The sequence below is a fragment of the Prunus mume genome, linkage group LG2 (genome assembly GCF_029339155.1).
Source record: "Prunus mume cultivar Tortuosa linkage group LG2, ASM2933915v1, whole genome shotgun sequence".
Lineage (NCBI taxonomy): Eukaryota > Viridiplantae > Streptophyta > Magnoliopsida > Rosales > Rosaceae > Prunus > Prunus mume.
The window spans coordinates 35,651,502-35,666,229 of record NC_142699.1 but is presented as its reverse complement, the minus strand read 5'-3'; the positions used below and the strand labels follow the sequence as shown (position 1 = coordinate 35,666,229).

Sequence of the window (14,728 nt, the reverse complement as noted above, 5' to 3'; positions counted from 1 at the left end):
CAAAATTCTTTGCTTGGCGTCGGCGATATCCCCACCTATTTCTTTCTGACAAGCAAATTCTCCCAATCGCTCTATGAACTTCGCCAGGTGGCAACTCACAAATGGCTTCTTATCATTAAAATAATTAAAATAATTAAAATAATAATAATAAAAAACCCTCGCATCCTTAATGGGACGAGGAAACTCTCCCAACCGCTCTACAAACTCGCCAAATGGCAACTCTCAATCTCAAGTTGTTTCCCACCATAACTCTGGGGTTTGCGTTTTCCTCCCAGAAGAGCAATAACAGCAACCGCTCAGCCGACCGTTGAAATGAACACAACCGAGAAGAAGATAGTCGATAGACTCTCGGCAGCACGTTCGCCATTTTGGCTTTGGGAACCACCTTGGAGTCGCGGGCGGATGGGTTCACGAAAAGGTTCGTATGTATTGATAAATTGGTTCCAGAGAAACAGAGAATTTTTGCTTCGAATTTTAGGTACTTAAATTAGAAGTGTGTTTTGAATTTTGCAGCTTGTGTTGTGGCACAGCAAAGAGGATGCAAAGAGAAGGGGATTTCTCCATTAGCAGGTATTTTTCTTCCTTGAGAATTTGATGTAAATGAGATAATGTCATGATGGGCAAATGAGAACCAGAGGTGTGCTCTGTTGGTATCTAAACGGGAATCAATAAATCTATGTTTCTCTCTCTACATTGTATACACACACACACAGACTTCCTTTCCCAAGTTCTAGCCTTTTTATTCCCAAACAAATCTCACTCCATTCTCCCCTACCATATCGATTCGGTCGAAAATATCATGAATGTTTTGCAGCTTAAATCTGGAGGATCACTAGTTGGCGAATGGATAAACATTACAAATCACATTCATATACTTAGTTCTAAGGGAAGACACAGCAGCTAGCTTTGTCAACTCCTGTTATGACTGTAAGACAATTCCGTGTCTTAGTATTAAGTTGTGGTCTTCTAATCACATCTGGTTTGGAGGAGCTCTAATTGATCAGGACGTATTAATCCTAATACCAGTAGGATACTCAATCAAACAGTGCGTTTACATTGAGATAGGAGTATCTTAAGGATTTCTAATTCTATGTGGATTAAAAACATCCTATTCCTAAGCGAACAGAATCTCTGATCAAGGTTAGTATTTGAGATTCAAAGACTTGAAATAACTTTCAATGGCATGATTAAGTAGAGAATTTCTCATACGTGTCTTGCTCCTCTTGATCTGGACGAGCTTGTCAAACACACACCATGGAAAGCTTAGGAAATGATCTCTTTCCATTCCCTTGTTGCCGCAACCCCAGTAACGAGGATGATATGTAACATGATACCAAGCCGATGCTTTTGCTGCATGTTCATCATTGATATCAGGGTTCGTATCGGACTGCATATCACTTCCCAGCTTCTCATCAAACCAGTTCCTAGCTTCCCTTTTCAATGCCTTTAGAGCGTAATGAATTGACTCCAAGTCGTTTTCCCCATTGAATCTTTTTGATACTGCAGTGACGCTCCCAGTTAGTATTTCGGCTTCAGTTTTGAAACCGTAGTCATCTATCAGGTTTCCAAGCTTGTAGTCATATTCCCTTTTGTAATTGATGGCATCTTTGACGTAGTTTTCAAATCCATCTACCTCCATGTCAGGGTCATAGAACTTCAAAGCCACTTCCATAGTGAAGGCTTTAATCGTGGCCGAGTTTGAAGGCGAATCTGATGCAAGCTCAAGATCTTTCACCTGTCGGAAAAGCTGCCCAATCACACGCTTGGACTCGTAGGTGGGTTTGTCAACCTTTTCCATAAAATCAGGGAATTCATGGACACGAAGGTGGCTTGGCACTTTCACTACCACACCAGTTTTCGGAGAGTCGACAGCATGCGAGTTGAGATGGGCGAGCTCGATACATGAAGTACTGCTAGCCTTCCAGTGCTCTCTATCTGCAAAGACAATATGCGCATTACAAATTATCCCCAAGTTGTCGTTTACTATGAAGTTGGTAAAGGATTCCTCAACCTCCTGTAACAAACACAAGAGAACACCATGAATGAGGCAGAGACAAGATTCGACAAGCGAAGAAGTATATATGTTTCTAATATCATTGACTACATTTTAGTTGATGAATTTGAGAAATACCTCCATTGTCACATCATGATCCAATTTAATAGTCTGTGCTGGGGTATAATTCATGGGTGGAACTTGCAGAGGAGGAATTAGATCAGGGTCCCAACTGACAAAGTAAAAATCTCCATCTAAATCACTTCCCGAGCATTCATTGGGATGAGGTCTGATACATTACAATGAAAGAAATGTAGTCAGTACGTAAATAGTTTGAAGGCAGCAAATTATTGTCAAACAGATCTTCATCAACTAAAAGATTCGACAAAGTTACTTACCTCTTTCCTTTCTGCGGGAAAACTACACAATCCACCATGTGGTGCAATGCCGGCACGTTCACAGCCTCAAGAACGCGAACATCCCCTGGGTGTAAACAGGGGTTTTTGGCTACCACTACTTTTCCCCTAACAATAAAATTGTCATCACTTGAAGTATCGCTCCTATTGCAACCAAAGATCTTCCGGCGAGAACATTGCACATATACTTGACCATATTCCAATGTCCGGGTTTCATCTAGACATCCCATCAAGGATCTTCCATCTGGAACAAATATCCGTGTCTTGCTCCGCAGTTCTACAAGCTTGGACGCACAGAATGCTTGTAGCATCAATGACAGAAATGGTTCTGCATCTGGCTTATAACCACACACAAGCATTTCCTTCAAAGCGTTGGTGAAGACTCCCTGGAATATGATTTCAAGTGCTTCCTGCGCTCTTAACGGGTCAGCCAAAACACCTTCCAGCTGTTTCAAAGCCTGTTTTTGCTTTTTCACAAAAACATGATTGGGGACTCCGAGGGTGGACAGAATGGTGATCACTTGACGGTTAAGGAAACAAGCTTGGTACCTGCTCCATGCCAGAACATCGAGTGTTGCGTTGTTGGATTGGTACTTGCACATGCTATCTCGCAGCGCCAACTTCTTTGACAATGTAGGATCAACTGCCACAACACCTTTATAGCCGCCGTATCGAATTTGAAAGGCAGATGGAGTTGTACTTTTGCCGCACTTGATTGCCACTCTTCCAGCAAACTCAGCAGATATCTTCCCAATTCCATCAGAGAAACAATATTTGACTCCACCTCTTTCAATTTCGACATCGGGAATGAGTTCGATTTCATCCCTATCAACATCAAAAGTCTTCCAGGAAGAGCTGAAAGCCTGACCTAACCTGGCAGCATATTTTGACGCATTTCTGATGTCACTAAAATCTCCCATCCAGTTTCTGATGTCTTGTGCAGTCACCTCACTTGTTGATGCAAACATCCACACAGAATGCTCTCGCAGTTGACTCGCCGAATGGGCAAGAAACTCAAACTTCTTTTGACCAATGACTATGCCATTTCTTAGAGTAGAAAGTATCCTGTCATAAACGCCAGTTCTCCTTTCCTCTTCTGTACAAGTTGTACAATTCGTAAGCGGGCATAAAGCTCCTGAATGTATCAGACCCATGTCCTCATCCACGAAAGAAACACGAAGAAAATTATCAACATGTTCAGAATAATTTCGTAAAACACGGTTGGATAGATTGGCCTCTGGACCACAGAAATAAACTTTAGTCGGTGTTACTTGAACCCTGTGCACATACACCATCCCATCATCTAAAGAAATAGCAGGCGACTGAGGAATTCGCTTGCATGCCATGTACTCTCTGTACTGCTCAGTAAGCCAACTCACAGGCTCATAGCAGCACCCTTTTAACCGAAACAGCTTGTCCAGGGCACACTCTATGTATTCAATTCTTATTCTACTAGGATCAACTAGCTTATAAAAATTGACATCAAGTGCTTTCCCAGGAACACATCCATGCTGAACCAAGGAATTTATCTTAAACAGGATTTTGTATGGCAAGTTAATGCCCATGGGTGGACCTACAATAGGAACAAGATCTGAATTGCAGGAGAAAGTGTTGCCTTCCTCCAGGATGAACCGTCCTTCATTTTCTTTATAATCAACAAAACACTTGCGCAGATTTGGAAGCTCACACCTAGGTGGAAGTTCCAAGCATACAGCAGAAGATTGCCCAATGCAGCATGAAGGAGTGAAATCAACTTCTCGAACCCAGCGATTTTGAGAATCTTTCTTGAAAATCCGAGGGGCACCAAGTAACTAGCAAGAGGAAGAAGAAAGGAGGAGCAAAATGTTAGTCCTTTCACCCAATTCCAAACATAATATAATAATTCTGCTGTTCTATAAGGAACAGGACAGTTTGTTTCAACAGCATTCGAATTCTCTGTGTCGAAACAATGAAGTCATAATGTTTCAGCAACTGACATGAGATCAGATTATCATGCAGGAACTAGTGAATGCAAGACAATCTTATTCAAATATCTACTGGAATTGGTAAAAGCCACGGCTTCTACCTCAATAATAAAAATGACGATAGGATAACTTTTATGCTTCTTGATGTGGGAACGAACATGATTGAATTAAGTTTACATATTAATCAACTAAAGAACTTTGATCAATAGCTAAATTTAGAATTTACTATTTGTATATTTCATGGCAAAATGTAAAGTAATGAGTCACAAATCTTGTAGTTTAACTGGCAAACCTGGATTAGAAGAAACTTTGGAAATTGGCCCCGTGGATGATTTAGCTCAATCTGGCTAATACTTTCAGAGGAGATCTCTAGCTTGTGTTCAACATCATCAAAAGAAAACAATAGGTAGATATTCTTAAATGCTGTCCCGAATTTCACTGAAACATACGATGTTGTCCAAAGCACAGAAAACTGTTCCTCAGAAGTCAGGAAGCCCGAGTGCAGCTTCACAAGTTCCATGTTCTGTTCAAAGTTTTCAAGCTTCTGCTTTCTAGCTTTCAGATAAGAACCCCCGTACCACAGAAGTCGATCATTGGCTAATGGAATTATCACGTCAGCATATTCTGCATGTGTGAATTCAACTATGGCAGATGCTCTTGATTTTCCATCTTTAGGCGGAAGAATCTGGACATCAGAAACAGTTGCTTTCCCAGTATATTCCTCAAGAAATTCTGTCACCGCTTCTGGAGACTCGATGGAGGAAAACCCATGCAACCGAATTGTCTTGACCATGTTGGTACTGTTGATGGCAGCATCTGCTGTTTCAGAGTACAGGTTTAAAGTAATGACTCAGAACTCATTACAACTTCTTTATGCATAAGCTTAAAAAAAAAAAACTACAATAACTAGTGAAAGTCAGAAGGAAGGTTGCAACCAACTGTCCGAATTTAAAAACAGATCTGACAAGATCTGGATTACAGGACAAAATATTACCTCTCTCCAGAACGAATGGTCCTTCGTGTTCTTTATAATGAATAAAACTATTGCGTAGATTTGGAAGCTCGCACCTAGGTAGAAGCTCCAAACATACAGCAGAAGATTGTCCAATGCAGCATGGAGTAAAATCAACTCCTTGAACCCACTGTCCGGAAGCTTTCTTGAAAAGCCGAGGGGCACCAAGTAACTAGAAAGAGAGAGGAAGAGAAAATATTAGCAATTGGTAAATATGATCAACCTTTAGTAGAACTTAAAACAGTTATCCACATTGTTTTTCATTTAATTTAAATTATGTTGGGCAAACCTGGATGAGAAGAAACTTTGTAAGTTGACCGTGTGGACGACGTAGCTCAATCTGGCTACCATTTTCAGGGGTGATCTTAAGCTTGTAATCAACCGAAGCATTAGAGAAAAAAAAGTAGATGTTCTTAAGTCCCACCCCAAATTTCACCAAAACATCCGATCTTTCCCAAAGCACAGAAAACTGTTCCTCAGAAATCTTACATCCCAAGTGAAGTCGTACAAGTTCCATGCAGTGCTCAAAGATTTCTGAGTCGGGCACGATGTCAAACTTCGATTTTTTGGCTATCAGATAAGACTCATTGTACCACAGGCTCAAATGATCGGCTAATACAATTATCATATCAGCAAATTCTGCATGTGTGAACCGAACAATGGCAAATGTTCTTGACTTTCCATCTTTGGGAGGAAAAAGCTTTACAGCATGAACAGTTCCTTTTCCGGTATATGCCTCCAGAAATTCTGTCACTGCTGCTGTAGACTTCATGTCCATGGAGGAAAATCCATACAACCAAATTGTGTTATCCATGATGACGGCAACTGCTGCAGTTTCAGTGTACAATTTCGTGTTAATATATAATAGTAGAAACTAGAAAGAAATCTGAAACCTGTTAAATAACAGAGCTCAAGAAAGAAGTAAACAGAATGCAAACATAAGACAAGCCTTGCAAGCATGGTCCTCACATTTCAATTTTCAACCAAATGCAAATGAGAAGAAAAAAATGTCCTTGAATTTTTGGTACGTAGGCCAACTTTGCTCTGTAAGAAACAAAGCTCATGAACCCTATATATATATATATATATAGGAAAAAGAAGAGCACACAGAGGTGAGAGACTGGAGGTCAAAATTTAAGTCCATCTCACACACGGTAAATAACTTGTCATGGACGTTGTAGCTAGCACTGAAAAACAAAAAGAAAAAAAAAAACTTGTCATCGCAGTTTTAGCAGGGGAAAAAATAGAGGGGGAGAGAGAAGAATTAAACTTGTCAGTGAGCAGTGGCAACCTATTGCCATGATGGGGAATCTTTTAATCCTTGATGAGGAAGGCTAGAAACAGTAATATACAAATAGAATATAGACTCTTTCAATAGAGCATTTGGAGCACTTTCTGAAAGATTGTTCGGAAAGTATTTAGATGGAGCCATCCATGGACCACACACCATCCTTGTTGGGACGGTTTTATAATTGCTTTGGCGTATATAGGGAGAGACTTAGTATTTTAAAATGGAGTGGGTTAAATTTATCTTATGTTAGTACATAGAATGGAACATAAAGGTGCAGCTACTACACCGTACCAATTTATTCTTTTATTTATTTATTTATTTCACTTAAAGGGAATATGTGTGAAGAGAGTTATCAATGAAAGGAAAATTAGCAGCAGGCTGTTCATAATATATATATATATATAATTAAAAAGAATTTGGCAGTAGGCTAAAAAAGTAAGAAGAAGACGGAAATACTTTTCATTTTAGAGAGAACTTTACATAGATGTTCTGGAATAGTCAAAGAGAATTGAATTCATTAGTTCGTCTTATCTTCTTTTCCTTGAGTGTATTGTTGGATGAGTTATGAGTCTTGATTTGATGTGAGCCTTTGGATGTGAGCGTGGCATGATTGTCATTAGTAGGCATGAGTGAGATAAATTAAATTTTAGGCTGATAGAATAAGGTCATCTCTAGTCATAGGCCATAAGGCAAACGTAGCCCTAAAATAATGCAAAACTCATTTCAAGTATGAACTATAAAAAAATATAAAATAAAATAAAATGGCCAAATTTGGAGGCCACATTTAGCTCTTTGGCCCTCCAACCAAGCCACTTGTAACTCAGCTATTGTCCAGGCCACATTTAGCCCTTTATTACTTTTTTTTTTTTTTTGCTTTTAAATGTATATAAATTTTATAAAAAAATTATAAACAATTGGTTCTGACCGTTTGGAGGTCAGAACCCTTTGAAATGCATCAAATTTTTTTTTCTTTCAAAATTGTCGTTGTTGGCTTTCTTTTCTTTCTTTTTTTTTAAAAAAAAATTTAAAAAACTTAAAATATGTCTATAAATGCCTCAAAATTTCTTCAAAAATATTCCTACACATTTTTTGTCAAATACTTTCCACACTCATTTCATTCAAAAATCTTATTAGAAATCTTGTTAAATGCTTATCAACGTACACTTGTCATATCTGGAATATTGTCCCTAAATAGTTTAATTAAATTAAACACTACATAGCAGTGGAATGTATGAGTGTTGCACCATAGTTTTTTTCAAAATAATAAAATATTTAGGACCCTAAAATATAGCCATGCATGGCTGGAGATGGAAAAATTTAACCTTACACTATTCTTTAAAAAATTAATATTTTAAAGGGCTAAAATTATAGCTCTAGATTATATTTAGCCCCATAACTGGAAAATCAAGTTATTCTCTTCTTTTTTCTTTTTCTTTTTTGATCGAATCAGGTTAGTCCCTTCTAAGCACCATCCCTGCTTGTGGAAGTTTTGAACCAATCATGATGGCTTGGTCCTTTAAGAGAACTTTGGCAAAGAATCTTATAGAATCTCACATTGCCAATAAGTACTCACGTATACTTCCCATGCTCGGGAAACTTTACTTTGCCCCTTGCTGAGCATGATTTTGGGCCAGGGAGGAGAGAGAGCATAACTTGACTGAGTGAGAAGGAATCTGAATGGGTGCTTGTCTAAAAGCAGTGCTAAATTTGAGCATTTTATGTGTTTTTTTGTTTTGGTGAGGAACTTGCTCCCAAAGGAGTTAGAGATGGAGCCACCCACTTCTCACTATCCTAGTTAGGAATGTTTTTTCATGCAGCATTTGGGATGAAAATTTGAACAATTAATCCGCGTCCACATTTATAGCCCATCAGAACCCATTTGAGTTTCAAAAACCTAAAAAACTTCCCTTTCTCTATTTTGTTTACTTCACCGGCTTTTTTCATGCATGTGTCAGTGGGACTTACAAATGGAGATGTAAAAATTAATGTATATCTATGAATTTTTTTACACTTTCAGGCGAGACGTAAATTTACATCTTTAACATTCCGGCCAATTGAAGCTCTAAATAGTACAACACAAACCATGAAAGAAAATGTGGAATTCATCTAATAGTACAATACAAAGAAAAAGTGAGACAGATGCATAGAGGAGGATGAGAAGATGAAGGGAAGAGACTGAGGTTTTTAACCGTAACACTTTTATATTTTTCTTTTTAAAAAACAAAAATTAGTTGGATGAAACCTATTTAATACATTCATTATGCATTATTAAAACAAGAAGCATTCTTGCTTTGGTGATTTATGGTGCGTTTGGATGAGGGAAATAATCTTGGGATTTTGACAGAAGTCATAATTTCTAAGAGCATCTCCAGCATTCTCTTCAAAGGCTTTGGGACACTAAAATAGGTGAGCCACATAAGCAAACCTTCTCCAACAACCTTGTCAAACCCACTCATTCAAATTTGGGACTCCTCATTGACTCTACAGAACACATTTATTAATTAAGCTTTGGAACAACAAAAGCCAGTGAAAATGATGAATTATTATTTAAATATTGATATGGTATTGTTAAATCAAATTAAATATTAGTTTTTGATTAAAAAGAAAAAAGAAAAGTCAAACATTGAATTAATTACATTGAAGAGGCTGTTGGAGGTACAAAATAATAAAGTAGCAAACTTTACTCTTCAAATTGTCACGTAGGCCAACAAACCACAATTTGAAGAGTTTAATTTGTAGAGACTATTGGAGATGCTCTAAATTGACATAAACCGTGTTTAGATAACAAAACAACAAAATTTATAAATTTCACATGAGAAAAAAATATGGAATTTGGAGATCATAAATCCAAACTTTAAATTCTATCTAAATAATCCTCATTTCTAAAATTCCAAAAGTAGAGATTGAGTTTTAAAAAAATAGAACTTTACAAATGAACATTAAATTACGTGTTTAAATTTGTTAGCCAAATAAGAAACTTTATAAATTCTACCACATTAATTTCCATTATTTTATATTTTGTCATTTATAAATTCCTTTGTATTTATAAATTTCGTTTTTCCTTTGGTTTGGCCAATTTTCGGGTTGATTTTCCCAGCCCTATAGGTAGTATGTTGGGCTCAAATAAAGGTATATATATATATACAGTCCCCTTCTATTGAGGGACACCCTTTAGGGTACCCTACAATTTTTTTCTCAATGATCCAAACCATCTATTTTTTAGGTCTTCATTCATAGATGATCCTTTCAAAAAATTAGACAAATCTGAAACCATTTCGACATCCAATTGTGTCTTACAAAATCAATGAACACGGTGCTTCAAGAAAGTACTAAAATTTCAATAACTCAATTTAGTGGTCAAATGATATCGGATTCAAGTGATTTTTTGTAGAGATGATCTTTGAATGAGTATCTACAAAATAAACGGTTTGGATTAGTGGAATACAATCCGGAGTAGGGCCTACAAGGGGTGTCCCTCAAATAAAATTATTTGAGGGATCCCTCAATGGAAGCTCCCTATATATATATATATATATATATATATATATATATATATATATGGGGAAAAGATAAATGTAATATACATTGACACAATGGTTGTGGTGGCCTATACTTCCAAGTATTTGATGCTATAAACCGTATTTAGCATTGGAATTATTAAAACTATCGATGCCGATGTAGATTTAGGCATCCGGAATCAACGTTGTTTTGGCACACATAAGGAACTTTAGCATCAATGTGATTTAAAAAACTAAAGCTTTAAATATATAAATTAAGGCAATCCAACTATAGCTTTCCAATCAATTCATTTTCATAAACATATAGAACTATACATATGATGCTTGCTTACGAGAAAAATGCCTGCCTGCTTCCATAGAACAATATTGTGTCAACGTAGACCTAAGTATGGTTATATTGGTCTTTACTAGTGGCAGATCCAGGATTCCAAATTCGAATAGGCAAAAACTTACGTACAAAACTTGACAAGAGCTTATAATAACACTATACCAAATTTTGCCATAAGCAATGGATAATATCGTTGCCAACAGTTGCCTATAACCCTCAAGAAAGGAGAAGGCTTCTCTAGTTTGCAAAGGTAGTCATGAATGTTTGTAAATTGTATGTACGTACTCTATGTGCGACCATGGTATTACTATTTAATAAATTACTTACAAATCGCCTCTCAGTAGGACAATGCATTTTATGTTTGTCTCAATCAGGTGATACATATATAGATAAAATTTTATATATTTTCCTTCTTTATTTGATTTCTTAACCCAACTTTGAAATTAGAAAGTCGTGTTATTTGCGAGTTTACACAAGTCAGACGATAACTAACAAATTTGATGAGTTATCTTTTGGATGTGGGGCAGAAATACATTAGGAATTATTGCCACAAGAAAACGTAAGAATCTCGGTCAATATGAAGCATCCCAGCTAATATCCAGAAATCATATTCAACCCTTAGGTTGCGTTCTAATGATTGTTTAAAACGGCAAAAAAAAAAATTGGTTGAGAGAAGGCAATTAATATGATTTTATTTATTAGAGAAAATGAGACAAGTATAAAAGATGGGCTTACATCCCAAAAAACTACTTGTTAAAATTCTCAAATAGAACATTTGTAAGAAAATCTGGGAGCTCTTCAAATCAAGAGGTAGCTTAGCGGCAGATATGGAAATAACCATCTCCAGTGACCTGAGACAACAAATGGGCTAAATTTAGACCTCAGGAGCATAGGAGTTTATCTTATTATAATTATCTCATCCGCATGTACGTAGCAGTTCAAATTCACAAAAATGTCTAAACAAAATTGTTAATGGGTACAACTAGCTTAAAAAAAATGTGTGATATATATTGATATTCATAAACAAGGGAAGGCATCCCACAAGATCACAACTTCACAAGACACATAATCAAGCAGCGAAGTAAAATTGTTTATCTTTTCTTAAGAAAAGAATTGGTGTTGTAAGATTTTTCATCTGGGGATCTACGCAGACATCATGCCAGAAACATAAGGAACCCCACTGGGTTTGACCCATTTATCACCCTCAAACAACCTCGCAGGGGTGAAAGCCGCAGCTTGTTCTGGAGTAAGCTTCTTTAGGGTTTGCCATTTGACCCTCTTGGACATGTCAGCCCCAGCACCCCTGTTGCCGGACTCAGCCACAAAGCAACTAGTGTGAAATTTCTCACCAGTCCATTCTGTCCATCCTTCGGGCGCAATCGCATCGTCAATCTGCGACTGTATCACCACCACCCTTGCAAAGCCCTTCCATGGCCTCCCCAAGTAGGCCTTGTTTTTGTCCTTTACAGCCATGTAGTCTGGCTCACCAGTGATGGTGCAGTTTTGGAGGACAATGGCTGTGATCTCATTCTTGTCGGTTCTGCCTTGGGCCGTGACCATGCAAGACTGTGAATCCCCTGGCTTTCTAACCACCATCCTGCAGTTTTGGAACATCGCTACCCCATCTCCGAAGATGAAGTCCACTGTTCCGGAGATGGTGCAGTCACGGTAGTATTGCCGGTAGGTTTGGGTGTATAGGGTGTCTTGGTACGCGTCAATGTAGCAGTTGTAGAAGATGGAAAAGTCTGATTGCACACGCAGTGCCACGGCCTGGTGCTTTGCGGCTCCTGCTGTGTTCTCAAATCCTATGCCCTTGGCAACGAAGTAGTCTCCAACTGCGGCTGCAAGAATGCAGTAAATGAATGAGTTAGAATTAGGATATGTAAATAATCAAAATAAATTAACTAATGAGTACTGCTAATTTTATTTACCAAATGACGTGTCAATAATTTGTGACTGACGTACATTATTTTAGCGAACATATTTAGTGAAAAAATATGTTGGGTGTTAGGTGTTACGTACCAAATGTTGCAGTATACATAGTTGCGGTACCATCTGCATAGTTTTTGCTACCGGAGATCCTTGTCTTGGTAGGACCATCACCAATCATGACGACATTGGTCATCTCCTTATCAACGATGACATACTCTTTGTAAACTCCCTCCTTAATATAAATCACAAAGGGCTGGGCGCTCTTCTTTGGCACCTCCTTCAAAGCTTCCGTGATGCTCTTGTACTTGCCAGTCCCATCCTGAGCCACAACCACGTTGGGCTTCAGACTCTGCGGAGTGGCAGTCAAGAGATCCAGCTTGCGAGCACCGATCCAAGACGGCAGCGGCTTATAAACCCTCTTACTCTGGCCACCTGACGAAGAACCGAGGAGTCTGCGGCGGTGGGAGTTTGAATTGAGGGATCCCAACAGTGAAGAGATTTCAGAGACCATGGCAAGTCCATTGCTTGTGAGTTCTTGCGCGGTCTTCAAAAACCCTTCATTTTCTCCCCGGCCTCACCCTTGGTGCCCTCAAACGCGTCCAGGCAAGTTTGCTGGTGATTGACGGCGGCGCTCAGCCACACTTTGAGGTCCTCAACATATTCATTCATCTTGCTGGCATCGAACGGCCCCATTTTATCCACGGCAGCTAGGAGATCCTCAGTGGAGGTATCCAGCATTTCCTTGCAGACGTCCAGAGCCTGGCTGGCCATGGGATCCTTGGCAAGATCTTTCAAGGTGTTGGAGTTCTGGATGACCTCGTCTAGCTTGTCCGCTGCCACCTGGAACCCGGCCTTGATCAGCTCTTTCGGGTCGGAGGTGTCGCCGGCAGCGTTCTCGAGGCTGCTCTGGCAGGTTTCTTTGTAGCTGGTGGTTTGGCAAATAGTCTCAATCGCCTTTTTGGACGAGGCTGTTCCTTTGTTCTGTTTCGCGCTTTTTCTGCTGCATGTGACACCCACCGCCACCGCCACTATCATCGCCACCCCCATAACAGAAAACACGATGATGGCGGCGATCTTCTTCTTCTTTGCATCAGCAGCCATCTTGGATGATTAAATTAATAAAACAAACAACTACAACAACGCTAGGTAACACACGTGTGAATGAGAAAGAAAATGAATTAATTGGAGAAGAAAGTAATGTACGCTTTCTTTTTTTATAATTGTTTTTCTCTTTCTCCAGTGAGCTACAGAGCGCTGTTGGGGCTTCGCTTGTTGGAGGATGGTTTTTGGTGCCCCTAAGGCTCTGGTCTGGTTTGGTCTGGGGAAATGGCATGGAATTTATAGGGAAGACACAAACCTAAATTTTCTGAATGGCAGTTTATTCTGTTAGGAGATGGTAAGGTTGGAGATCACCCAGTCACGAGTCAAGACAAAATAGAGGGTCGTTAGTCATGTTCACTAAATTTGGGACTATTCAAATTAAGACATACTAATATCGTATTAAGCTACTAGTAAGTGACTTAATTACATAAATTGGGGGAAGATTAATGGCTAATTTTATGTTTTGTTTTGGGTTTTCCTCTTTTTGCTCAATTAGTGAGCGGTAATATTTAGTTATGACTCTCCTTCAATCGTGGATTGCCATGCAGTTACTATAGAAAGTATTACTATACATGTAGCTAGCTAATCACGTCGGACAAGTTTTTTTTTTTTTTCGGTTGAATCGTCGGACAAGATAATTGGGATATATATATATTTTTTTTGGGTCAAAGTAATTGGGATATTATATTGAATCATGTTACATGTGTGTATGCTATCTTGTGTGTCTAAATAGCATTATTTATTGTGATAATCGGGATTATTTATATATTTATATTTGGCACTATAGTGGCTTTGTACTTGTTTCTGTTACTCTTATCAATAAAATACTATCATTTTTATAAAAAGAAAAAAAAAACGGGATAATCGAGATTTTGATTAACTTGCCTAATTTTAGCAGATAATATTTTTTGGGTAAACTACAATAAACCCCCCAATCTATAGGGTCATTTACAAGTGCATACCCAATTTTGAGGACATTTACAAGTACATACTCAACGTCGCGGAAAACCTACAATTGTAATTGTAGAGAATTTTGTTGATGTAACATCTGAATATTGTATCATGCCAACAACCAAAAAAATCTGAATATTGTAGATTATTTTGGTATAATATTCAGTGGATATTCCTGATTTCCTTCCAATTTCTTTAAGTTCATAACGACATTGGATATCA

At 38.3% G+C, this 14,728-nt stretch overlaps 2 protein-coding genes and 1 long non-coding RNA gene across 5 annotated transcripts; 1 reads left to right on the top strand and 2 right to left on the bottom strand.

The window, feature by feature from the left end:
- The first annotated feature begins 276 nt into the window (after positions 1-276).
- On the top strand, positions 277-5,433 carry LOC148920159 (uncharacterized). 3 transcript variants are annotated; one of them, XR_016124407.1, is made up of 4 exons: positions 277-418; positions 514-570; positions 3,948-4,253; positions 4,408-5,433. It is a non-coding gene; the product is annotated as an uncharacterized LOC148920159 (long non-coding RNA). The 3 variants fall into 3 exon arrangements; XR_016124408.1 differs by having other exon boundaries at positions 4,396-5,433; XR_016124406.1 differs by having other exon boundaries at positions 3,948-5,433.
- LOC103323062 (putative RNA-dependent RNA polymerase 1) lies at positions 1,071-6,428 on the bottom strand. Its single transcript, XM_089046737.1, has 7 exons — positions 6,355-6,428; positions 5,675-6,213; positions 5,368-5,557; positions 4,666-4,928; positions 2,392-4,220; positions 2,132-2,282; positions 1,071-2,014 (listed from the first exon to the last, which is right to left on the bottom strand). The coding sequence occupies exons 2-7, from the start codon at positions 6,197-6,199 to the stop codon at positions 1,142-1,144; spliced, it is 3,831 nt and encodes a 1,276-aa protein (XP_088902863.1). The 5' UTR covers positions 6,200-6,213; positions 6,355-6,428; the 3' UTR covers positions 1,071-1,141.
- A 5,081-nt stretch (positions 6,429-11,509) lies between these two features.
- Positions 11,510-13,759, bottom strand: LOC103323060 (putative pectinesterase/pectinesterase inhibitor 28). The gene is given in 3 exon segments (XM_008225020.3): positions 11,510-12,363; positions 12,545-13,009; positions 13,012-13,759. Coding segments are annotated over 3 exon segments (1,707 nt in total). The 5' UTR covers positions 13,556-13,759; the 3' UTR covers positions 11,510-11,665.
- Positions 13,760-14,728: the final 969 nt, after the last annotated feature.